General features: G+C 36.8%; 1 protein-coding gene across 3 annotated transcripts in view; it reads right to left on the bottom strand.

The window, feature by feature from the left end:
* SYCP1 (synaptonemal complex protein 1) overlaps positions 1–27759 on the bottom strand; it is a 99267-nt gene that overhangs the window by 48864 nt on the left and 22644 nt on the right. For 2 of the 3 annotated variants that reach the window (XM_074188506.1, XM_074188504.1), the window contains exons 13-18: positions 23907–24001; positions 22554–22738; positions 7567–7634; positions 4139–4200; positions 2024–2128; positions 287–390 (exon numbers count right to left, since the gene is read on the bottom strand). In XM_074188506.1, the coding sequence (XP_074044607.1) occupies positions 287–390; positions 2024–2128; positions 4139–4200; positions 7567–7634; positions 22554–22738; positions 23907–24001 (619 nt within the window). The remainder of the gene's footprint in view (positions 1–286; positions 391–2023; positions 2129–4138; positions 4201–7566; positions 7635–22553; positions 22739–23906; positions 24002–27759) is intronic. The other variant, XM_074188507.1, reaches the window with a different exon arrangement.

Here is a 27759-nt window from a genome sequence, read left to right as displayed (position 1 = left end):
GCAATTTACAAGAGCTATCAGAAAAGAGTGGAAATATAGCCTTGGAGTCAGGAAGACCTTCATTCAAAGCATATCTCTGACCTATTCTAGATAAATGACCCTAGGCAAGTCACCTACCCTTTCAGTGCCTCAAACAATTATCTAAGATGATAAGTTGCAAGGTAGGTACACATATGCATTCATAAAGTTTTTTTTCACCCCAAATTCATAATGAACAAAATCACAGGTCCAATTCCTCCAAATTTGGGAGAGAATAATCCATTTGATTTATAAGTGAAAAACATACCTCTCTTGTTCAAGCTCATTTTTAAGTTCTGCAACCTGCTGTAAATTATTTTGTTCATTTTCAACAGCTTCATTAAATTTTATTTCCAAATCATGTAGTTCTTTCTGAAAAAGAAAAAGTATATAAATGTGATATGTTTTAAAATTTTTTTCAACAATAAAAAATTATTATCCAAGCAATACAATGCAACCTCATCTGATTAGTAGTGACATCACTTCAGTTCTTCAAAGCCATACAATGCATTTAGAATAGGTATTTCCCTCCACTGATACACATCGCAATCCCTCTATACCTCAGCATATTATCATTATGGTTGTGGCAGATACATTAAATCAGTTTCTAACTAAGCTGACAATTAGTTTCTTTAAAAATTATTTGTACTCTATTTGAAGAAGTATCCATGACAGCCATTCTCACTTTTCTCCTGATTCTCTGGATTTTTACACCTCCTCTTCCCACACTCTCATTCCAAATTTTTAGCTGCCTTTACATGCTGTCTTTTCCTCTAAATTCCTTGAGGGTAAGGACTGTTTATTCTTTGTAACTCATTTTTATGTTACCAGCACTTAGCACAATGTCTGATATATAATAAGAATTTAATAAATGCATTATCTATTCACTTGGGCTGGTCTTTGGACCACCCACATATAATTCATCACTAGGCCATGCTCAAACACCTTCTAGCTTTGCACCATCTCCCAGAGATTGTGCTAATTTAGAACAATATACAAACAGTTTATGCTTCATCCTATAAGGCAGTGTCGTCAGTATAAGTTGTGGATATTGTAGAGTTGTCATATGAGATTTTATAACTATCTTAAAATTATAACTTTGAAGAATATATTTATGCAAGGTTACTTTCACTGAACTGAGCTGGTCAGTGCTCTACCAGTACAAATAACAATTTCATTCATGTCTTTCTTTATGCAGTTCAAATCTCTTGCCAAATATCTTTCATATAAGATCTTCTCAACATACTGTTAACTTTCCTGAGTTCTAAGATTAAAAGACTGAAAATGATGCACATGAAGAAAAAGGAAATAAAGGGTAACATAAAGAGGAAATCAAATGACATATTTCAACCACTATATAGGCATTAGAGATACCATAACTTAAGTGAAAACAGTCCCCACCCTAAAGAGTCGATATACTATTGGGGAAAAACATAAATGAATATAAAATAAATCCCCCCAAAATTTTAATGATAGAGAAGGCACTAGAGATTAGTGTGAAAGATTTCATGTCGAAGGTAGCACTTCAACTGTGCTTTAAAGGAAATTAGGGAGTCTAAGAAGTAGAAATGAAGGATTTTCAAGTATATGAGTCATTCCCTTTAGATTATGATCTCCTGTTTGTGGGTTTACAGTGTAACGATTATATATATATATATTATCCCTGGAATACTGCAAAAACCTTTTAAATGATATCCAAAATAATTCAAAACATTCTGACCCAACTATTCAACTGGAAAAAACAATTGAATTAAGAACCTATTGTTGAAACTAGGATAAGGGGGAAAGCTATAGTGTTTATCCAACAAAATATTAATTTTGGACAGGAACTAAGGATGTACAATGAATGAGGTTCACAGTTGAACAGAAGGAAAAGAATTGGGAAATCATGTAGTGTTTTTAATGATACAAAATCTCTCCCTAAAACAAAGGACCATAATCTTTAATATCAATATTCTTTTTGGTGATTCTATATGGCTATGAAATAAATAGTAAATACACAAACCTCTTTGATTTGAAGAGTCCCATTTAATTCTATTTCTGTTGTCTGTAGTTTTTCAATAATCATCTCTAAATGTTTCTTTTCATTTAAAAGTCTTTGATTTGCCTCCTAATTAAGAATATAGAAAAAAGTCATGAATTCCAAAGTACAAATATTCAAAAATTAAGAAATCTACAAATAAAAGTTGTGAACAGAACTATAATTTCAATAAAGATGCTTCCCTTTTAACTACAAAATACCTATAAAATACATCTTTATTCAATAAATAAATAGATAGATAGATAAATAAATAGGAAATGAGGAATAATTAAAAGGATTGGAGAAGGAGTCAAGAAAACCTAGGCTCTAGGTGTTAGCTACACTGTTAACTAGAATTGTGGACTTAAGCATATCTCTAAGTCCTTTTCTGAATTTAATTTTCTTCCATGTAAAAGGAGTGATTGAACAAAATTATTTTGTAAGATTCCTTCTAGATCAAAAATTTTATGATTCCTTGAGATTATTTCTAAGTGCCCTTCTATTTCTACAGATTTGATTCTGTGAAAAATTATCAATTGTTAAAACAAAGAAAATGAAATTAAGTTTGTATACATTACAGTTTCATGTGCTACAAAGATCATACATGGAAAGGAAAGTTTAGGAAATCTCATTTTAACAAAACCATTATAATTTCTGAACCTATATAACAAAAGGCTCATGCTCATGATCATGATAGGTATATTTTGATGAATCAAGTTTAAAAAATTATTTATAACTAATAAATATCATTACTAATTCTTATCCACATAGGAATCAATCTCTATAATAAAAAATACTTTAGTATTTACCATTTGTTATATATATATATATATATATATATACACATATATATATACACACATATATGACAGATATGCTATCCTTAAATTTTAACAGGTTTCACCAAAGGGTGTGGTTGCAGTTTTCAGTGAAGGCATAAGTAAATAGGAGATTGAAGATCTGATGGTTCTCAAAGTGATGATAAAAAACAAATAAGGATGGAATAGGTCCTGGGCCACAGTTTTCTATCAGACATTTTTTAAAAAATCAATTTTCTGAACCTACAAATAATATCATCTATATACCATAAAACTTAAAACCACAAGCAAATAATTATATCTTTAAAAGTTCATTGGGGATGGCTAGGTGGCGCAGTGGATAGAGTCTGGCTTTGGAGTCAGGAGGACCTAAGTTCAAATCCGGCCTCAGACATTTACTAATTACCTAGCCCAGTGGCTGTGGGCAAGCCACTTAACCCCACTGCCTTGAAAAAAAAAACTTTAAAAAAAGTTCATTAAAATGGAATTAGACACAATAAACCTATATATTACTTTCCTTTGTAAATATTCATATACTAAAAGAATGAATATAATTTCCAAAGGAGTCTTATTTACAACCATAAAATGTCACATTCAAATTAATATAAGATCATAGTTTTAGAACTGAAGAGATTTTTGAAGGCATCTATTCCCATTCTGTCATGAGAGATGAAGAAATTTAAGCCAAATAATATTAGATGACTTGCCCAAGGCAAGCTTTAAATTTATAATTAGTTTTTCTGATCTCATAATCAGTATTCTTTCCATTGTACCATGGTAAAAATTATCGATAGATACATATGACAGTAAGTTGGACAATTGTGTAATTAACTCTTTTTAAAAAAGAATTCTAAACAAATTAAATTTTTTTTATCCATTAAGAACTGATGAATTAAAATAATATAGGCAAATATGAAAAAGCAGGATTATACATAATTATTACAATGTAAATGGAAAGAACAACAACAAAGACTTCACACCTGAGCACTGTATAATTATAATCAAGTTTGGTGCTAAGAAAAGAGTAGAATAATAAATAACATCAGACTTAGCTTATGTATTCATTAATTTTCCTGAAATGCTTTTTTTTCCTCTCTCTTTTTCATTTTTTCTTTTAAGAGATGATTATAGAGAATAGAAACAGAAGGAAAATCTTTGACAAAGCAAAGGTATAGATTTTGTGGGGGGGTGGAATAGGACCTAAAACAAGTATTGTTAAATTCTAAAAGTCATAATAAATGCTAGACAAAAGCAACCTGCTAATATATATATATATATTTACCAAGATTCTTTTTAATTCTTCAAGTTGTATTTCTTTCTCCTTTTTACATAACTTCATATCTTCTAAAATAAAAAACATAAATATATTAAAAGTAATTCCAAAATAATGAGGATGGAAAAGAAGTAAGTGTATTTGACTAGTAAAAGATAAGCTTGGTAGCACAGTGAATACAGCCCCAGACTTGTAGTTAGAAGACTTGAGTTCACTTGGTGATTACATGAGCTACTATGGATTAAATTATCATCTCTATGATGAAAATTATCAGATCTATTTTTCCAATCCTAACTCCTTACTCCAGACTCTCCCAACTCCATACTCTCCTCCAGCTGTCTATTGAACATCTCAAACTGGGCATTCTTAAACTCAACATGTCCAATATTGAACTCATCTTTCCCCAAAACCTTCTCCCTTCTAAAATTCCTTATTATTGTCAATGACACTAGCATTCTCCCAGGCAACAAGACTCAAATAAGACTTAGGTGCCATTCTCAACTACTAACTCCTTCTAACCTTCCCCCCTCATATTAAATCTATTAATTCCTTTCTCTCCTCTGATAATGTCACCACTCTGGGGCAGGGTCTCATCACCTCATATCTTGGCTACTACAATTCATGTATTCTGTTGGTTTGTCTACTTGCACAAGTCTCTCCTTATTTTAGCCCATCCTCCATTCATCTGCTAATGTGATTTCTCTAAAGCTTTGATCCAACTGTGTCCCATATACCCCTTATTCAATAAACTCCAATGGCTTCTCTAAGTTCAAAATAAAATCTTCTGTTTAGCATACAAAGTCCTTCATTATTAATTCCCTCTGCTATCTTCCCAGTCTTTTTACATCTTTGTAAGAATGAAACATTCTTTTTATCTCCAGTGGGGAACACTGTGTCTAGTAACATAATAGAATACTTAATAAATGTTTAATGAATGACCTTAAACCTCCCCACAGTACTGGTCCCTGGTAACAAAACTCTGGAAATTTTCACTGGCCATCTCCCATGCCTCCTTCCTTTAAATCTTACCTGAAATCCCATCTTCTACAAGAAAACTTTCCCAGTCCTTCTTAATTCTTTACCTGTTGTCTACTTCATAAAGGGTTATCTCCCCCTGCTCCTTGAGGGAGAGGACTACCCTCTCACCTTTCTTTGAATCCCCAAGACTGAGTACACTACCTGCCACAAAGCAGACCCTTAATAAATGCTAAATGGTCAACTGACTAATGATCCCAAGGGAAAACCAGTATAAGGGTACAAGCCAGAAGTAGTAATTTGTTAAGAGGCCCTCAAGAAAACCTATTACCATGTAATTCAGAGCCTTTGGCTTTTGGTCATAAATTAAAGATGAAGTCACTTTTGGATGTGTAGTCTGAGGTGCCAACAACTTATCCAAATGGAGGTATCCAGGAGATAATTGGAAATTTAGGATTAGAGCTAAAGATAGATTTTTGGAGCTCTCTGTATGGATATGTTAATTACAAGAATGAGTGGAATGCCTTGACATATGTAGAAAAAAAAAGGGAAAAGGGTTCAGGAAAGTAAAAAATAGCCACCACTACAATTCTGTGAAGTAGATGCTAGAGATGTTATTATTCAAATCTTTCTGACAAGGTTAAGTAATTTGCTGGTGGTCAAGCAACTTGTAAGTATTAAAAGTACTTAAGGGGCAGCTAGGTGGTGTAGTGGATAAAGCACCGGCCTTGGAGTCAGGAGTACCTGGGTTCAAATCCAGTCTCAGACACTGAATAATTACCTAGCTGTGTGGCCTTGGGCAAGCCACTTAACCCCATTTGCCTTGAAAAAAAAAAACCTAAAAAAAAAAGCACTTATCACTTTCTAATTACAAATGTTATACCTGAAACCAAACAATGAAGCCACTATACAACAATAAATTGGGCATATTCAAACTCAGCAGTTAAGAGAAATAAATATCAAATATGGTAAGATAAATAAAGGTGAAAAGTAGAAATTCCATTAGGAAAGACAGATCAAAGAAGACAGGACAGGAGAGATTATAAAGAAAGGGAGGAACATCTACAGCATTAAACTACAATAAGCTACAAAAAAAAATTCTAGATTGATGAGTGTGATGAGTATTAGATTTAACACTGTTATTAGAGCAGCTTCAGTAGAATGGTATAGATAGAAGCCAGTTTATAGGTGGTAAGGAAGTAAAGATAGTGAATATAGAATCCTCAATAGAAGCTTAGCAGTGAAAGTGAATGGAAAGATAAAGATGCTGATATTTTTGTCCTTTGTTCTTGAAGAAGACCATGACATCAGGGAGGTGATGTCATAACAAGCACATGAATTGGATTTGAGTGGGAAGGGGGGAAATCTGTCACTTGTCTCACTTTTTTCTCCAGAGCCATCTGGGTCCAGTGACCAGATATGAATCAGGATGACTGGAGATGGCCCTTGGATGCGAGGCAGTCAGGGTTATAAGTGACCTGCCCAAAGTCACATAGCTAGTAAGTGTCATGTATCTGAGGTTGAATTTGAACTCCCATCCTCCTGACTCCAAGGCCAATGCTCTATCTACTGGGCCATCTAGCTGTCCATAATGGAAAGATAGGGCATTGGCCAAAGAATACAGCAGAATGAAAGGGGAAAATACTGGGTTTTTTGTTTGTGTTTTATAAATGATAAAAAAAAGAATTAAAAATGTTTCTACACAGAAGGAAAGAAGCCAGTAGAAAGAGAAAGATTTAAAATTCAGAGCACGAGGGCAAGGCATGATGTATCAAAATCCTGTAGGACTTTGCGATAAAATAGAGCACAAATTTAGGTAATTTGGGCAAGAAGCATCCTTTGAAAAATAGAGGAAAGGAAGAAAGTACAGGGAAGATATACAAAAGTTTTGAGGTCTCAAGAAGATAAAACATGAAGCATGTAGTTTAGTCTCAATTTTCTCATAAAGCAGAAGACACAATAGCCTAAAAAGGAAATAAGAGGTAAACTACATTTGAGATGAGGATCATGTTTGCAACAGAAGCTGTGAAAATGTAGAAAGGAATTAATTTTAGAAAGCAGTGAAAATTCAGTTAAAGTCTGATATCATAGTTGTTAATTACATATAAGATTATATGTGGCATATATTTTAAAACTTAAATTTTTCCTACATTAGTTAATTCTCCAGAATTTCTAAAGTATGAAATATGCATATGAGTTATAAAACAACTGATATTTCTAACAATAAAAACTTTTAAGAATCCTGAAGTCAGGAATCTAGGTCTCCATGACCCCTTTCAGATCCCCTTACAATTAAAGAAGTCCATGAATTGGAAGATTTGATTTTAAGATTTTCCTATTTCTTTAAAGCTACACAAAATGATAAAAAAAAAGAGAAATTATATAGTAGTTAGCCTATTTCTTTTTGAAATAATGCTTAAATTAATTATTAGAAGCATATTTGCTATTCTTTAAAAACTTACCCAGTTCACTTGACTTCTTCTGTAGCTCCAAGGTAAGCATTTTCAACTGATCTTCATTTTGTTCCAGTCTTTTATAACATATATTAAAATGTAAAATGTCAACTACAAATATATTTAAGTAAGCAACTCAGTTATCTAAGGTCACATTATATAAAAAGTGATCAGAATTTAATTAATATATTTACTCACCTACCTCATTTTAGTGCAAAAGTCCCTTTGAAATCAATAGGGATTTTATATTAATAGATTATCTATTCTTAAAAACATTTGTCTTCAAATCGTGATATTGATCAATAAAAATAAATGACTATCCTATTTTGCCTTTATAGAAAAATTTAAGTCATATGATTATAATCTTGTTTCTTAAATTTTTACTTCAAACTGAGTATATTTAGGAAGAAATTCATAGATCAGCATTTAATATACTTGTGTTTTATATATATATATATATATATATATATATATATATATATATATATATATATGATGCACTTTGGTATAAAATGTAACCTATTAAAAAAGAAGATACATTTGAAATAGCTATATAACTTGGACAATTCATTTAACCCCATCACAGCTTATTTCCCTCAACAGTAAAAATGAAGGATTTATCCTTGATCACCAAGGTCCTTCCCAATTATAAAATTCTATTATTCTATGATCACAAAAATGATATTGAATAATTTCTCTTTGTTACATATTAAGATATTACCATGTTTTCAGGATAGCAGATGGGCACAGTAGCCAGGGCAAGTAGGACAGTGATAGAGAAGATAAAAAAGATTAGTTTCCATCCCTTCTCCACTGCCCCTAGACTAATGAGTTTAAGTCAGATGTGGAATAAGGGAAAAACATGAAGAATAAGCTGCAACATTAAGCTACAACAGGTACAGCTAGGTGCTGCAATGGACAGAGCAACAGCCCTGGAGTCAGGAGGACCTGAGTTCAAATGTGACTTCAGACATTTAATACCTAGCTGTATGACCTTGGGCAGGTCACTTAACCCCACTGCCTTACAAAAACAATTTAAAAAACTACTACAGCTTTACCAGAGTCCCTGGAGTGAAACCTGTAATTGTACCCTGGCTTAGTTCCCCCTTGATAGTAGCTAAAGATAAATTGAGAAGCTAGTTGTAATGAAATGAAAAATAGTCTTTTTTTCCCCCTACAAGCCAGGGATTACTGACTTCCAAACTCTAAAAATATTATTAAAGCATCAAGAATTACTTGAGAATATCATAAGCATTTTCAGGATAGCAGATGGACAGAGTAGCCAGGGCTACAGAAATGCTGTAGCTACAGAAATATTAAGTCAAGTCAATAGGATTTATTACATATTTTATGTTAAAAGCACAAAGATAAATTGGAAATAGGCAAAAAGATAGTCCCTTACCTCAAGGAGCTTACACATATTTCTCAGTTCTGCTAATAAGCACATACTAATTACAGGGGATTCAAAGATGCAAAAGTCTGTTCTCAATGAGCTCACAATCTATTCAAAGAACTATATAAAAACCAGATACATACTAGGTTAATGGAAGATAATCTCAAAGGGAAGGCACTATAAAAGAATGGAAAAGGCTTTTTACAGAAGGGCAAAATTTAGGTGAGACTTGAAGAAAGTCAGGGATTATAATAAAGTCCATGAGAGTTGTATTCAAGGAAGACTAGTACCTTTGGTGTGTGGGCTGCCAAGTCCTTTTCAGGGCTGTTTTCCACCTTTGAGGTCCACCTGAACCACCTAACTCACCTGTGGCTCCAAGAAGCTGTAGCATACATAGCGGTCACACCCCAGGAAACCATTTTGGCAGGGTGGGGGGGGGGGTTAAATCAAGTTGAAGGTAACTGAGGGAGTCTCAAACTCATCAGTGAGTTGTGGAGGGTGTCCACCCCAAGCACATGAAGTCTTTCACTGGTGGAATGGGCAGATGAGAACACTTCATTACAACAGCAAGGTTCCCACTGCATCTAGAGCCAGTTGTCTTGACTCTATCTTGTTATGTTGGATCGTGATGACTTTGGAACAGAGTGAGACAGATGACTTCATGAAGCTCTACCACACTTCAATACAATTTATGCATGCAGCAAAAGATATCACCCATACTTTATCATTCCCCTGTGGCAATAGGCAAGTGATGAAGTAGCAGGTACAAATCCACTGGGAGTTGTAGTCACAGCCTGGCACATATGCAGCACAGGACTATAGGGTCCATTCCTCAATAAAAGCAGAGTGAGATTCAGCAGCCCCTGGGGTGACTGGGCAGCCCTCTTAAGAATCACACTGCTGACCTGATGTGAGGAAGAGTTTAGAAAAGATGCCTTAAAAATTGTCTGCTTATCTATCCCTGGTCTGATTATCACAGCATGTGCAAATCCCACAGTGCAGATGAGACAAAAAAATCTACAAAAACTTCTTCAAAGAATATTCCACTCACCATCAGTGCATAGAACGTACACACACTCACAGACAACACAAAATCCAAATGAGCTCTTGTTGTAAGAGAACTCAGCAAGTATGCTATCCAAATAGCAGCCCTCAGTGAAAGAAGGCTGGCAAATGAAGGTCAGCTTACTGAAGTTAGCGCTGGATATACATTTTTCTGGAGTGGCCACAGAGAAGGGGAACATGGTGAAGCTGGGGTTGATTTTGCAATCAAACTAAGCTAGTCAACATTCTTGAATGCCTACCAAAAGGAATGACTGACAGGCTTATGACAATGAGATTGCCACTTCCAGGAAAACACCATGCCACCCTCCATCAGTACCTATGCTCCCAACATGATGAAACCTGATGAAGTTAAAGAAAAATTTTAAGAAGACCTGGAGATCCTTATCATCAATGTATCGAAAGAGGTCAAGTTTATAATTCTGGGTGACTTTAATGCTAGAGTAGGCTCAGATTACCAGACATGGCAGGGTATGGAGTTGGAAACAGCAAATAGCAATAGTCACCTTCTACTGAAGACTGGTACATCTCATCACAAACACTGTCTTCCACTTACCCAAACATAATAAAACTTCCTGGTTGAATCCATGTTGCAAACATTAGCATCTAATAAGACTACATGATGGTAAGGAGGAGAGAGACAGGATGTGAGTGACAAAGGCAATGTGTGGTGTAGAGTGCTGGACTGATCACAGACCCATCCTCTCCAAGTTAAATATTAACATTCAAAGTAATGGCCCCAAGGCAAAATGAATATTAGAAGAATTAATGTCAAGAGATTAGAGTGCCTCTCTGAGTGGGAACAGTTTGTTGCTAACTTGGAAAACTGAGCCAACATACAGTTGGCAACAGTGAAGCAGAAAAAGAATGGGAAGCTTTCAGAATCTGGTGTAAAGCACTGTATCTGCTCATCTGGGCCAGAACACTCACAAACACCAAGACTGGTTTGATGAAAATGATGGGGAAATACAGAAGCTGCTTAAATGAATAACGAGAACTCCACAGGGTTTGCCAGCAGAATAGCTCATTCATTTCTAAGAAGGCAACATTTAATTCCATCAAAAATAAAGATGTACAACATGGAAACAATGTAAAGACTGACAAATTGCTTTCTGTGGGGGGTTGAAGAGGGAAGTAAGATTGGGGGAAAAATTGTAAAACTCAAAACAAATAAAATCTTTAAAAAAGGAATAAAAAAATACAAGCAAAGCTAAGAGAGATATAGGACTCTTGGCTAAGAAGGCAGATGAAATTCAATTTTATGCAGACAGTAACATGATGCCTTGAAGGCTATTTATGAGCCAAAGACATATGGTGCATATTAAGTGGAATATTCCCTCTTAAGAGTTAATATTCCTAGTGAAGTCCTCTCAGGGTTAAAAATCATTTAAACAAAGACAGACTGTTACCCTTAGGCTATTCTTAGAAGAGGAAGAGAGGCCTTGCATTCCCAGTCAAACATCCTCCCAATTCTATAAGGAGGGAAACAGTGAACTATTTCCAGAAAGACCTTGCATTCCCAACCAGACACCCTCCTAATTTTGTTAGGGAGGGAAATAATGGAATGCTTCCAGAGAAGAGACCTTGCATTCTTAGTTAGCCACCTATTTGGTGATAGACTGGGAGAACAGTAGACTGCCTTCTCTTGTTTGATGATAAGTACTAAGGAGACCTTGCATACTCAGACATTAATTCATTTAGATAGACAACAAAAGGTCATTAGAAATCTTCTGAAACCCTCACCATCTGGATGGTGAGGTAATGTTCCATGAAAACATTTTATTCTTCTCTTTGTTACCGGGTAGATTTTTCACATAAAGATTGTAACTCTGAAAACCTTAACCAATCAGGTTGGAAGAGAGGGGACTAGGGTGGGTGGGGGGATCCTGCTAGGCCATATAATCTTGCTTGACTCTCACCTCAAGGCTGCTCCTTGATCTTCACTACCTTTGTGAGACTTGGAGTGTGCCCTTTTCTCGAGAAAAGCCAAAATAAACTTTTTTTTTTGCTCAGACTAGTCTCCATATTTTTGTTTAAGTGGATTTTTATCCCACACAATCTCAACTAATCAGTGCTGATAGATCAACATTGATTAATAATAGGGACATGATCCTAGAGAGATGGGTTGAACACTTTCTTAGTGTTCTTTTTTTATTTTATTTTATTTTTAATAGTTATTCTCATTTTGTACAAATTTTTTTATAATTAATAAAATATTCTTAAGAGTAAAAAAAATACCCCCTCCCTCAAAAAAATATAGGCTCACTTGAACGATAAAGGGGAGAAAAAAAATTTAAATTTAAAAAATAATAGTAATAATTGTAGGTATGGCCAGGTGGCGCAGTGGACCGAGCACCAGCCCTGGAGCCAGAAGCAACCAAGCCCAAATCCAGCCCCATACACCCATCAATCACCCAGCTGTGTGACATGCAAGCCACCCCAACCCCACTGCCCTGCATAAAACAAAAGAAGGAAAACAAAAGACCCAAAATAAATTAAATAGTAATAATAGTAGGGGTGGCCAGGTGGCAGACAGAACACTGGCCCTTGAGCCAGGTGCACCCGGGTCCGAATCCGGCCTTAGACACCCAATGATCACCCTGCTATGTAGCCCCAAACAGGCCACCCAGCCCCATTTGCCCTCTACCTCCCCCAAAATAATAATAACAAAAAATGTGCTTCAGTCTGTGTTCCAACACCACCAGCTCTGTTGCGGGTGGATCACATTCTTTATGTTAAGTCCATCACAAAAGTTACTTCCACATTTTTCCACCATTGCCATTGTTGATCACAACTCCCTCCTTTCACATTTCTCCACTACCATGTACTATATTTTCTCTCTCCTTTCACTCTGACTCTGCTGTAGGGTAGCTGAGTGGTGCAGTAGATAGATCCCTGGCCCTGGGGCCAAGAGGTCCCAAGACCCCATACTACCCCTTAGGCCTAGCATCCACCTGGGCTTTTGGTACCAGACAGGCCATTAAATCCCAGACCCTTGCAAGAAGTAAAAAAGAAAATGTGTTATACCTGAACACTCTCCCCACATGGTCCATCCTCTCCTCCATCATTCACATCCCACCCCTTCTCCCTGTCCCCCTTCTCTCCTTACTACAGATGTCTATACCCCATTGAGTATATATGCTATTTCCTCTCCTAGATACCTCTAATGAGAGTGAAGATTCCCTCATTCCCCCTTGTCTTCCCCCCATCCATATCATTGCAATAGCTCATTGTAATAAAGAAAAATCTTATTATATGAAATGTCTTGGCCTATTCCCCCTCTCCTTTTTCTTTCTCCCATTACATTTCTCTTTTTCTATTGACTCCATTTTTACACCATATTTTATCTTCAAATTCAGCTTTCTCCTGTGCTTCATCTATAAAAGCTCCTTCTACCTGCTCTGTTAATTGAGAAGGTTCATATGAGTATTATCAGTGTCATTTTTCTATGCAGGAATACATGCAATATATCATCATTAAGTCTCTCATATTTTCCCCTTCTCTTCCAATCTCTATGCTTCACCTGAGTCCTGTATTTGAAGATCAAACCTTCTGTTCAGCTCTGGTCATTCCAACAGGAACATTTGAAATTCCCCTGGCTCATTGAAAATCCATCTTTTTCCCTGGAAGAGGACATTCAGTTTTGCTGGGTAGTTGATTCTCAGTTGCATTTTAAGCTCTTTTGCCTTCTGGTATATTATATTCCAAGCCCTACAAGCTTTTATTGTAGTTGCTGCTAAGTCCTGTGAGATCCTGATTGCAGCTCCACGGTATTTGAATTGTGTCCTTCTGGCTGCTTGTAATATTTTCTCTTTGACTTGGGAGTTCTGGAACTTGGCTATAATATTACTGGGGGTTGGTTTTTTTGGGGATCTCTTTCTTGGAGAGATTTTGCCCTCTGCTTCTAGGATATCAGGGCAATTTCCTGTAGTAATTCTTTCAAAATGATGTCAAGGCTCTTTTCCTGATCATGACTTTCAGGTATTCCAATAATTTTTAATTATCTTTCCTAAGTCTGTTTTCCATATCAGTTGTTTTTTCAATGAGATGTTTCACATTTTCTTCTAATTTTTCATTCTTTTGGTTTTGAAATATTGATTCCTGATTTCTACTAAATTCAGCATCTCCCTGAGTTCTATTCTTTGTCTGAAGGATTTGTTTTCCTCAGAGAGCTTTCTTATCTCTTTTTCCATCTGCCCCATTCTGCTTTTTAAAGCATTCTTCACCTCAATAACTTTTTGAACTATTTTATCCATTTAACCTAAGCCGTTTTTTAGCATGCTATTTTCTTCAGCATTTTTTTGGATTTACTTGACTAAGCTGCTGACTTCATTTCCATGTTTTTCCTGTATCTCTCTCATTTCTTTTCCCAGTTTTTCTTCTAACTCCTTCATTTGATTTTCAAAGTCTTTTTTGAGCTCTGTCATAGCCTGAGCCCAATTTCTGTTTTTCTTGGAGTCTTTAGATGCAGGAGCTTGTGCTTCTTCATCTTCAGACTGAGTGTTTTGATCCTTCTTGGGCTCACAGACAAAGTAATTCTCAATGGTATTCCTCTTTTTTCTCTGCTTACTTTTTCCCAGCCTGCGCCTGGTTTTGGGGTGCTTCCTGAGCTTTTGGGACACTCCCACAAGGGTCTCAGTATGTGAGGCTCTGTCCTCCCTCCTGGTCTGTGAATGACCATAAGCGGCCCCCTCTGCCATGGGGCTGAGGTAGGGGGTCCCTGCTGTTTTATGGAGGGGCCTAGACTGGGATCAGGATCTGAATGTGGTCAGAACCCCAGAGTCCTGTTCCAGGGACAGAGGAAAGAGCCGGGCAGTCTCTCTCCGCTCCTTCCCTAAGCTGCGCACTCATGCCCTGGGGGCTCCTGCTTACTGGCTTCTGCCTCCTGTTCCTGGATGTGGACTGCTTCGGCCAAGCTGCTCTCTGTGTGCCCTGAGGGCTAGCCTTCACATGCTCGCTCTGGCTGAGGTCCTCCACTGTTCCCCCAAGTTGTGCCCAGTGCTCCCTGGGGTGTAGATCAGGAAACTCCCCTGCTGCTGTGAGCCGGGGCTCCCAGTGCCCTGGGACTGCGTCCAGGAGGCTGAAGTTCTTTCGCTCTAGTGGGTCACCCCTTTGTAGGACTGCCCCTCCAACCCCAGGGAGCAGAGCCTTTCTGCTCTTTTCCAGGTTACCTTGAGAAGGAAAACTGCCTCACTGGGTCCCTCTGTGGGTTCTGTCTCTCGAAAATATAGTTAGAGTCCTTAGTTTATAAGTGTTATGAGAGAGCACCTAAGAGGCAATCATCTCTTGTCACCATCTTGGCTCCACCACCCCACCTTAGTGCTCTCAAAAGACCATCATCAATAAACGCACAAGCCATTGTTTACCTCAAACTTAAGTAAATCAGTCCTTAACTGAAGTTCCAACTGAAGAAGAGGTTTTGAATGCCATTAGGGTCCTTGCAAGTGGCAAAACATTTGTTGTTGACTCTATTCCAGCTGAGATCTACAAAGTGGGGGATCCATTTCTCATCCAAAGACTGACTGAAATTTTTCAGGTTATATGGCATGAAGAGGGTATCCCCCAAGAATTTAAGAATGCCTCTGTTGTCCATCTCAATAAAGGTAGATTGTCCTGTGACAATCCCAGGGGTATTTCTCTTATAGTCATCATTGATAAGATGATAAGCCTTCTCAACAGGTTGATCCTTCACCTGGAAGCTGGTCAGCTTCCTGAGAGCCAGTATGGTTTCAGAAAGAGAAACAGTCACTATGATGTTTGCTACCTGATAACTCCAGGGAAAAAATGCCAGAATACAAGAGGTCTGTATATAACATTTGTAGATCTGACCAAGGTCTTTGATACCATCAGTCATGAGGGTTTATGGAAAATTATGTCAAAATTTGATTGCCAGGAGAAGTTCATCAGAATTGTACATCAGTTCCATGATAGCATGCATGCCCAAGTTGTAGATATTGGATAACACTCTTGAGGATCTCCCAGTCACCAATGGAGTGAAACAAGATATTGATATTTTCAGCTTTCACTGAGGATGAATACAATATCAAGATCAGCTATTGCACTGATGGCAAATTCTTTAACTTGGAAAGGTTACAAGTCAAGACTAAAGTGGAGGGAATGTTGATGCATGATGATCTGTTTGCAGATGGCTGTGCTCTCAAAGCAGCTTCTGAACTTGAGATGCTACAAAGTATGGATCGCTTCTCTGCTGTTTGTGCTCATTTTGGTCTAACAATGAACACCAAGAAAACCCAGGTGCTCCATCAGCCAGTACCACACCATCTATATGTGGAACTATCAAATTGCAGCAAACAGAGAGGTTTTGAGGGCTGTGGACAATTTAACTTACCTCCTTACCTTGCAGTGTCCTTTCCAAGGAGGTACACATTGACAATAAGGTACACATATGCATTGCTAGCTCAGTTTGGGAGGCTCCAAAAGAAAGTATGGGAGAGAATAGTGTATTAGACTGACACCAAACTGAAGATCTACAGAGCTCTTGTGTTTACATCATTGTTATAGGCCTATGAAACCTGGACAATCTACCAGTGCCATATTAAGAAACTAAATCGCTTCCATTTAAATTGTCTTAGGAAGATTCTGAAGATCACCTGGCAGGAGAAGATACCAGACATTAGGGTCCTTTCTTGAGCTTAAACTGCCTAGCATTCCAACATTCCAACATGAGTACAACTACAATGGGCTGGCCACATTGTTAGAATGTCAGACATGTGCTTGCCAAAAAGACTATTCTATGGAGAATTCACACAGGATAGGTACTCACAAGGGACTCGGAAGAAGCTATGCTGAGACACCCTGAAGGTCTCTCTTAAGAACTTTGGAATTGGGGCGGCTAGGTAGCTCAGTGGATAGAGCACTGACCGTGGATTCAGGAGTCCCTGAGTTCAAATCCAGCCTCAGATACTTAATGATTACCTAGCTGTGTGGCCTTGGACAAGCTACTTAACCCCATTTGCCTTGCAAAAACCTTAAAAAAAATAAAAACTTTGGAATTGATTGTATAGCATAGGACACACTGGCACAGGACCACCCAGAATGGTGTGCCCTCATCAGTGAGGGTGTTGTACTCTATAAGAAGGGCAAAAGTGAAGCAGCTCAAAGGAAACATGACATACATAAGTTTACCACACCCAAGGTGTCCTCATGGACTATTTGTACCCAACCTGTGGTAGAACATTCCAAGCTTATATTGGGCTTATCAGCTACAGTCAGACATACTGTAATTTGTCTCAAACACAGTAATGTCATTTTGGTCTTCTTTGACAACAAAGAACAAAGAAAGCAAGGGATAAGAGAACTCAAGGCCAAGTTTTGGGAAATACTGACAGTTCATTGTGCATAAGTTCTACAATCCTCTATGAAAAACAATTTTTTACATAATGCAAATTTGCCATTACCCACCAACTTTATTTAGCCTTTATACAAGTTATAAAATGTACAAAAACATAGACATTAAATACTGTACCATGATTAATACACAGGGCAGCTAGGTGGCACAGTGGATAGAGCAATGGCCTTGAAATCAGGAGGACAAGACTTGATGTTTGATAACTGTATGACCTTGGGCAAGTCACTTAACCCTGATTGCCTCTCCTCCAGGGTCTTCTCCAATCATTCTAATCTATATCTGGCCACTGGACCCAGATGGTTCTGGAGGAAAAGTGAGGTTGGTGACTTAGCACAGACCCCCCCTCACTCAAATCCAAAAATCACCATGCCATGGTTGTCTCTGAGAACCATCATGAGAATATCATGTTATATGACAATATATAATAAACAGAATTATGAAATGAAAGGTAAAGTAAATGCATAATACTATAAAGTTCACATAATTATGCAATGTGTTGCCCTTCTCCATCAACTCTACTCCACCACCTAGATGTCCCATGCTTTAAGGTTAGTGAAATAATGCTCAAATAATGTTGCTTTGCTGATTCTTTTCAATGCTCTGGGATTTTCTGAGTGGTGCCCAAGAACAAGCTTTAATTTGCAAGTCCCAAATGCATTTCCTCCAAGCAAAAGAGTTTTATGCCCCAGATAGTTTTTCCCTCCATCAACATGTAGGTTCAAGATGATATTCTTTGATAAAATAGGATTATTTAGTGTATGGTAGGGGAAAATATGAATGTAGGGAGCTGCAATCAGCAATGGCAACAGTGGAAAACTATGGAAGGAGGTTTTGTGATGGACTCATCATAAAGAATGTGATCCATCTGCGACAGACCTGGTGGTGTTGGAACACAGACTGAAGCACATTTTATTATTATTATTTTTTGGGAGGGGGGGTTGCAGGGCAGATGGGGTTAGATGGCTTGCCCAGGGCCACACAGCTGGGTGACTGTTTGGGTATCTGAGGCTGGATTCGAACCCGGGTGCTCCTGACTCTGGGGACGGTGCTCTGTCCACTGCGCCACCCGGTCACCCCTATTATTATTTTTTTATTTATTTTAGTTTAGTTTAGTTTGGTTTTTGTTTTTTGTTTTTTTCAGGGTAATGGGGTTGGGGTGGCTTGCCCAGGGTTGCACAGCTGGGTGATTGTTGGGTGTCTGGGGCCGATTTGGGCTCAGGTGCTCCTGACTCCAGGGCCAGTGCTCCGTTCACTGTGCCATCTAGCTGCCCCTATTATTATTTTTTTTTCTCTTTCCTTTATTGCTTATAAGGGTCATTTTGGGGGGAGGGGGTATTATGTTTACTCTTAAGCAAGAATATTTTAGTAATGTATAAAAAACATCATTTGTACAAAATAAAATAAGAAAATAGGATTGTTTTATCTACATTAAAGGCTTGCTCTAGGAAATAGGATCCTTCATCTATTACATTTTGCAAAAATTCTGAGAACCTCTTTGCTGCTTCAGTATCTGTACTAGCACCTTCTCTGCATGTTATGAAATCCTGAATGATTATTAAATTATGCAATCAAGCCACTGCTTGCCTCAAATATCTGTTTTCCTTCAGGGTACTTTACCCTTAAATCTTCAAAGTGACTTTGAGCTTTGGTTTAAATTGTCACCAAGTTTAAAGGAATATTCTTTTAAGTTTGGTCTTCTGTTTATTTGGTTAATAGTTTCTCCATCTCTAGAATAACACCTTTTTGTTTTGACAGGTAAGTCAATTTCATGCAAGTACTGCCTTTGGTGTGCTCCATTTTCCAGGCACATCCTTCACTACAGTGTTTACAATTGAGATTACAAAACTGAGTTCATGTGCTACTGATGACCATTTTTCTCCTCCATCATATTTTCATTTTCATTTCCACTTCAACTGTCTTCCACTTACTTTTCATTTTTCCCCTTGACCATATTTGCCTCCAGTTATTGTAAAAATATGAAGGATCACTATTGAATGCAGTCAGAGGCAGAATCACTTAATACCTACAGACACCTGGGAACTTATTTAGCTTCCCACCCATTTATACTGCCCACATCAAGCAGTGTCTTTATTGTATTGGTTCTTGTCCTTCATTATCAAAGAAGACCAATATGACATCACTGTGTTTGAGACAAATTACAATGTGTCAGATTGTGGCTGATCAGACCAATAAAAGCCCGGAATGTTCTACCACAAGTTGGGCACAAATAGTCCATATGAATACCTAGGGTGTTCTTACAGAAGACTTCTCTCCTTTGAGCTGCTTCAATTCTGCCTTCCTCACAGAGTCCAGCACCCTCACTGTTGAAGGCATGACATGCTGGGAGGTCCTGTACCAGTGTCTCCCAAGTTGTACATTCAATTCTAAAGTTCTTCAATGAGAACTTCAGGGTGACTTGGTATCACTTCTTCTGACCTCCTTATGAGCACTTGCCCTGTGTCAGATCTCCATAAAATAGCTATTTCAGCAAGCATACATCTAGTATTCTAACAATGTGTCCAGCCCATCATAGTTGCACTCTTTGTAGTAATGTTGGAATGCTAGGCAGTTTAGCTCAAAAAAGGACCTCAGTGTCTGATGTCTTCACCTGCCAGGTGACATCAGAATCTTGCTACGACAATTTAAATGAAAGTGATTCAGTTTCCTGAGGTGGCACTGGTATATTCTCCAGGTTTCACAGGAATAGGGCAATGAGGTCAGCATAACAGCTCTGTAGATGTTCAGTTTGGTAGTCAGAGTAATATCTCTTCTTTCCCATATTTTCTTTCAGAATCTTATTGTATACTATCCTGCTTGGTATAATAAATTTTGGGAATTTGGGAGGGGAATTTGGATTTCTTTCAGAATTCTTTACATAAAATTGAATTTGCATATTGTAAATTGATGTAAATCAAGAACTGTCTGTACCCACAGTAGTAGCCCTGATCTGGTAAAGATCCAGCCAAAGAAAGTTAGAAGAGCTACAAGAAAGCAGTATGGCAAAAATCTAGAGAGAAGAGAAGGTAATTTAACAGTGCAAAAAGCTGCAGAGATGTCAAGAAGAATGAGGATTGAGAAAAGGCTATTAGAATGGTCAATTAAGTGGCAGCTGGGTGGTGCAATTGGATAGAGTACCAGTCTGGAGTCAGGAGGACCTGAGTTCAAATTTGACCTCAGATACTTAATAATTGCTTAACTGTGTAACCCTGGGCAAGTCACTTAACCCCATTGCCTTAAATAAATTTACAAAATTTTTTTTGAAGATTGTGAGCTCCTTGACACTGTTTTTTATCCTCAAGCATAGTGTCTAGCACTTTTCTCACCTGGCTACCATACTTCAAGAGTTCTCTGATTTCTCTACTATATGCCAGGGAAGTTCATTATTGGGAAAACTTCATTACCCTGCAAGAACTCATCATCCTTGGGATTCTACCTCATCCCTTACCACTGTCCCTCATATTGGAGGGTGAAGCAATGAACTCCAAAACCTCCATTTAAAGAGGGAGCTCAGGTCAAAGTCCTCATTTCTCATCAGGCTACATTATTTTTGGGGACTTGTCTAATTTTTTCCACCATGCTCTTGCAATTTGTAGCTTCCTTGACTATACCCCTTTCCCAGTTTTTCATCTTCTTTTTATGTGTGATCTCTCCCCCCCCCCATTAAATTGCAAATTCCTTATAGGTAATGACTTTTTTCATATTTCACAGGGACTGGTATATAGTAGGCAGTTAATAAATGCATATTTAGTGATATAGCAGGTGTTTAATAAATATTTATTTATTGACTGATTTTGGAAAGAGAAGTTTCTGTTGAATGATGAGTTTGGAAATCAGACTGCAGAAATTTCAGGAAAAGAAGTGGAAGCCTTGATTTGTAGAGGCTTCCTCTAAGGATTTAGCTATGAAATGGAGGCAATATTTAGGCTAATGGCTAATAGGGATTAATGGATAAAATAAAATTAAGGACTGCGAAGATAGGAACATATTTATAGGTAGCAGAGAAACAGCCAACAGAAAAAGAGTGAAAGACAGGGGCAGCTAGGTGGCAGTGAATAGAGCACTGACCTTGGAGTCAGGAGGAATTGAGTCCAAATCCAGTCTCAGACACTTAATAATTACCTAGCAGTGTGACCTTAAGTAAGTCATTTAACCCCACTGCCTTACCAAAAAGAAAATGTTAGTGAGACAGTGAGAATTCTAGAAGAATAAATATACTGAAGAAAATGAGTCAGAATGGCATAATGCATAAATATAGAAGAGTTTGCCACTGGCAAAGAGAAAGGTCACCTCTTCTTGCAGGATAATGGTTAAGAATATAGTGAAAAGCATCTAAATGATGTGAGATGAGGGGAAGTGAGGAGCTCTCAATAAATAACCTTAATTTTTTAGTAAAATATGAAGCAAGACTATAAAGTTTCTAAGAAAATGTGAATAAAGTGAATAATGGGTGCTTTGAGAACTGAGAAAAGTTACTATAAAACTTAGGATAGTCAAATAATAAAATATAAAAGAAACTGCCTTGCTATAGTGAGGCTCTCTTTAATCTCTTGATTCCAAAGTATGCTTTTCAATTTTTAGTGTCCTCCTCTGTGATTACCTTTATAAAAAAAGGTCACTCAGTATTTAACAAAGATGATAGACAGAAACAGTCGATGATGTGGCTGAAGGAAGCTCCATTGTTAAGTAAACATATAGTTAGTGGAACTATGAATTCATTCAACAATTCCATAAAACAATTTGGAATTATGTGAGAAAATGAATCAATGAATAAAAATATTTCTCTAGTGCTTACTATGTACCAAACACTGCACTGAATATCAGGATACAAATGCAAAGCAACACAGTTCCAGTCTTCATAAGACATATACTAGTTGGGGAAGATAATACACATGTAGTATTCGCTGTGTGTTCAGTCTCATAACTAAAACTGGACTCTCAGGTTGGATTCTGAAGAGGCCTCAAGTAAAGTCTATCTGTAAATTCCTAAAATACCTCCTTGTCTAGGATAAGTCTTTAAAAATTAGGATAATTCCCATAAAACACAAGGGGAATAAATTATAACTACTACAAAATTAGGTTCACATGGCAATTAGTAGAAAATACTCAAAGTATAACAAAAGTAGATGAATTTTCATTATGCTAAATCTAAGTCTTATTTTATATTTGTTTTACCTGTGCTGTTCTGTTGTCAATAGTTCCTTCAAGTTGGAAATAGTAGTTTCAAATTCAGCAACAGCTGATGAATGTGTAACCTTAGTTTCACGAATTTCTTCCATCTGAGCTTCTTTTTCTCTGGTAAGTTGAATTATTGTTTTCCCCGCAGTCTGTAATTCTTCCTCTAATATCTTTTGAGAACTCTAAAATGAACAAAGAATAAACCAATCTTCTCCATTTCAATCTAGGACAATTTGCTCCTCCTCAGGTTTCCTGGTGGCCTCCACTCCTGGGGTCTCACCATAATGGTAGGAGACCTAGTGTAGAGATCCAATAAGCTTAGCCCTTCTACATCTCAGAACTCTTGAACTAAAGAAATATTCTAGCCTTGGCCTATAGGCATGCATAACCACATCTAGCAAAAGAAGAGCTTTCAGCTTAACTGGATAAATGTATGTTCCAGTCTCTGAAATTTGCTTCCATGTGTGACATCCCTTATATCTATTAACTGTGGTAAGGTTTGAGAACTGACTGACAGTTCTTTGGATTTGTAGTTCATAAGATCAAGACAGAATTCCCTGCTTAAGATCAATTTGGTATTATTGTGATCTTTGAGTCAGAAGAGTTATTATATTGCCCTTAGGGTTAAAAAAATGGACTAACTGTTGTACCAGGTTATAAATGATTAATTTCCAAAGACAAAGTAAAGGTAGGGAGGAAAGAGAGTTGATAACTATTGATATTAACCTTCACACTCCACATTCCTTTGGCATTATATTAGGAGTGTAATAAATGTTGAGCTCTCCATGGTGTCTTTCCTTCAAAGTCCAGCTGAAATCCTTTCTCTGATGAAACACCTGTCTAAACTACTCCAACCCACAATGATCTCTTGCTTCTCTAAATTCCTATCACATTTTTACTTAAACCGACATTTATTAAGGCCTGACTATATTCAGGGTCCTACTAGAAACAATGTAGGAGAAACGAAGATTAAATGAAACATGATCCTTGAATTCACTGAGTTTGCAATTTGACCAGGAAACAAGATATGACACATATTCCAAAAATTATAGCACCAAATGATACATAAATAATTCACTTGTTGTCTATATAACTTAGTTGACACAGATATAACTTTCTTTTAGTGTTTTAATTCATAATATAGGACGTGAGACACAGGCACTTAATTAATAAATGTGACTACTCATTTATGATTACCTTTTTTAGATATCTACTAAATTCTGAACTCTTTGAGATCAAGTATGATGTCTTATATCTCCTTAGTTTTCTCCATATCATACACAAAGTAGTATTCAAAAATGTCTGTTCACTTTGCCCTATAAAAAATATTTAAAATGACACAAAACATACCTCATTTTTTTGCAAAGACATTTTAATTTCTTCTAATTCTGACATCAATTGATCCTGCTGGTCTTTTGATTCTTTTAAGTTTTCATTCTGCCTTTCTAAAAGAACAATTTTTACATAAAGAAATATTAAAGGAGAAAAGATATGCTAAGAGAATAAATTTACTCTATTTCTTTAATACTTCAAGGACCTTTAGGGTTGACATTCTCTTTACTGAAATGAATCATAACCCCTCTACAAGATAGTTTATGACTGATCAAGTAATGAGCATCATTGAACTTATCAATGAAGATTGTCTCTCTTAGAGAAAATATCAGCAACTGAAGGGGCCTAGAAGTCAGTGTTATCTAGAGCAGTCAATTCCCTTGATTAGAGTATATACCACTAGAAGTACCTCAGAATTGATACCTATAAATACAGTTAGTGTGTTTCATGCAAAGAAAGAAATCTGCTATAGACAATTTTGTTACCTTGACCTGCCCTTTCACAAATGGATATCACTGGTCCTATATAAGAATGTATGGCTGGCTCAGCACTAACCCATCATCATCACTACTAAAATATTTTTTAATTTTTTTTTCCAATTACATGTAAACGTAGTTTTCAATGTTCATTTCCAGGAAGATTTTGAAGTTCCTCATTTTTCTCCCTCCCTTCCCTGCTCCCTCTTTATGACAGCAAGTAACTTAATATAGGTTACAAATAATGTTGAACATATTTCCATATTAGTCAAATGATGTGAAAGAAGAATCAGAACAAAAGGGGGGAAAACACAAGAAAGAATAGTCAAATGATGTGAAAGAAGAATCAGAACAGAAGGGGGGGAACCACAAGAAATAAAAAACATAAAACAAATTTTTAAAAGTGAAAATAGTATGCTTTGGCCTTCATTCAGACTCCATGGTTCTCCCTCTGGATGTGGAAAATAGTATATTCTTCTTACATTGAAGACATAACCTATAATGATCCATAAATCAAAGTTTTTTTATACACCTACTAGAACAGAACCAAGAACTGTTCTAGATGCTGAAGACATAATTAAAGAATTAACAGTTAAACAATCTTCCTGTTCGAGGTGATTATTTCTAAAAGGGGAGGAAACAATTTTACATTAAGTAAAAACAAAATAAATATGAAGGGCACAATACAACATAGCTAAATTCAGGTAGTTTGAGAAAAGAAGCACTAGTAGTTGATAGGGATGAATCAGAAAAGACTCCATAAGTCGTATTTGAGCTGAGTCTTGAAGAAAGAGAGAAAGAGTCTATGAGGTAGTTAAAGAGGCACATTATGTATGAAGGTCTTTAAAAGCTAGAGCATTTTGTATTTAATCTAGGGTTTACTCAATAGGGAAATGACATGATCCAATCAGTACCTAAGGAAAATCACTTTGGCAGCATTGTATACAATGAACTGGAATGGGAGAGACTTGAGACAAGACCACCAATTAGTAGTAAGTACAATAATATAGTTGAGAAATTATCAGATATGATAGAGAGAAGGGGGCTGATGTGAAACATTGTGAAGGTAGAAATGGGGCAGATTTAAACATATTGTGAAAGTAGAAGTGGCAGGGTTTGGTAACTGAAAATGTGAGGTAAATGAAAGTTAAGGTGTCAAGGATAATATCAAGATTATAAAACTCAAAGACTAGAAAAATGCTTTTGTGATCAACAGAAACAGGCATTTGGAAGAAACATGAGTTTGGGAGGGAAAGACTTAAATCCTTTTTTGGACATGTGAAATTTAAGATGTCTCCAGAATATCCAATTTGAAATATCTAAAAGACAATTAAGGCTATAATATTTGTGAAGCTCAGGGTAGAATATGGAGGCTAGACATACAGAACTGAAACTCATTTGCATAGAGATGAAAATTAAATCCATTAGAGTTGATCAGATCACCAAAGAGTGAGTCTAGAGAAAAGAAAAGAGGGCTCAGGACAAGCCCTGGGGAAGCACTCACAGTAGAGTGGATGTAGATAATGTGGATGATAAGAAAGCATAAGAGTCTGAGAACAAGTGAATAGACAGGTAGGAGAAAATTATGAAAAAGAAAATCAAGAGGGTAATGACATAAAAAGAGCAGAAGGGAGAGCATCCAAGAAGAAATGATATAATCAACAATATCAAATGAAGAAAATGGATAGAGAAGAATAAGAACTGAGAAAAATAATCACTTAATTTGCAATTAAAAGATAATTGGATGAGGTCTCCCAAATTCCCCACCAAGCAATGTTAAAATAAAACCTCGAATCAATTACCAACATAACAAAACCAACAAAAGGTCAGGGTGTAACAATTTTCCAGCCTAGGCCACCTCAGGACATTGACAGGAAAGGTCTGTTTCAACTCAAGTGGTTAACAGGAAAGGTCTTTTTCATCAGGGTGATAGTCAGACCCAGAGCTCAGAGTAGGCCATGAAGGGCAGGCACAAAGATGCTAACAGTTGGCCTTGGAGACAGCTGCATCAGTGAAAGCAGCAGTAATTTTCAGAGTTCTCAATCCACAGACAGTAAGGGCACTGGTCTGATCAGAAGGAGATTATGGGAATCCTTCAGTGGCATTGGTACAGACTCTTGCCATTTCTCATACTTAGTTCCAGTTTCCTGTCACAAAGACAAGAAGGAGCACTAATTCCTTGGCACTTACAGGAGTGCAGGGACCTTGTCACAAAGTGGAGAAAAGTGCTTACAGTGGATCATATATCACAGCACAAGACAGGAAAGCTACCACACCTCTCCTTAGATCAAACCAACTTTTAAGAACCAAAAACTTACAGACTAACTGTAACTAACTGAACTGGCTCTGAAAATAGCAGCATGAAAAAAAAATGAAGATTAGAACAGTATCCTCTTTATTCAAGAGCAGAGCCTAACTTTAACACAAAGTTAGAAGTCAAGAAATAGGCTGGAAAATGAACACAAAAAACAAATCACAAAAATTAATAATGGAGACAGGGGAGGATTAAAACACAAACTCAGAAGAAGATAGTGAAATTAAAGCAGCTACATGCAAAGTCTCTAAGAAAAAATAAGAATTAAATGCAAGACCAAAAAGAATTCCTAGAAGAACTTAAAAAGAATTTTTTTTACAAGGCAAATGGGGTTAAGTGGTTTGCCCAAGGTCACACAGCTAGATAATTATTTAGTGTCTGAGACCAGATTTGAACCCAGGTACTCCTGACTTCAGGGCTGGTGCTTTATCCACTGCACCACCTAGCCACCCCTAAAAAGAAGTTTTTAAATGGAATAAGAAAGGTGGGGGAAATTGGGAACAGAAATTAAAGAAAATTATGAAAAAGAGAATCAAGAGTTTTGAAAGAAAGGTACCAAAAATACTAAAAAAAAAAAAACCTTAAAAAAATAGAATTGTCTAAATGGTAAAAGAGGCACAAAAATTCATTAAAGATAGGAACTACTTAAAAAACAGAATTAGTCAAATAGAAAAAGAAAATAATTTCTTAAAAAATAGAATTGAGCATATATGGTTCCTTAAAACATTCCCAAAACAATAAAGCATCTCATCAAAAATTTCTCATCAGAAAGACAAATGACCTGGAAAACAGATGGAGGAGAAATGTTTTAAGAATTATTGGATGCGGGCAGCTAGGTGGCGCAGTGGATAGAGCACCAGCCCTGGAGTCAGGAGTACCTGAGTTCAAATCCGGCCTCAGACACTTAATAATTACCTAGCTGTGTGGCAAGCCACTTAACCCCATTTGCCTTCCAAAAATATTAAAAAAAAAAAAAGAATTATTGGACAACCTGAAAGTCATCAAAAAATAATAAAAGGACAAGACATCATATTTCAAGAATTATATAAGAAAACTGCCTCGATAACAGGTTAAAATAAAA

The sequence above is a fragment of the Macrotis lagotis genome, chromosome 5 (genome assembly GCF_037893015.1).
Source record: "Macrotis lagotis isolate mMagLag1 chromosome 5, bilby.v1.9.chrom.fasta, whole genome shotgun sequence".
NCBI classification, from domain to species: domain Eukaryota; kingdom Metazoa; phylum Chordata; class Mammalia; order Peramelemorphia; family Peramelidae; genus Macrotis; species Macrotis lagotis.
This window is presented reverse-complemented; position numbering and strand designations above follow the sequence as displayed.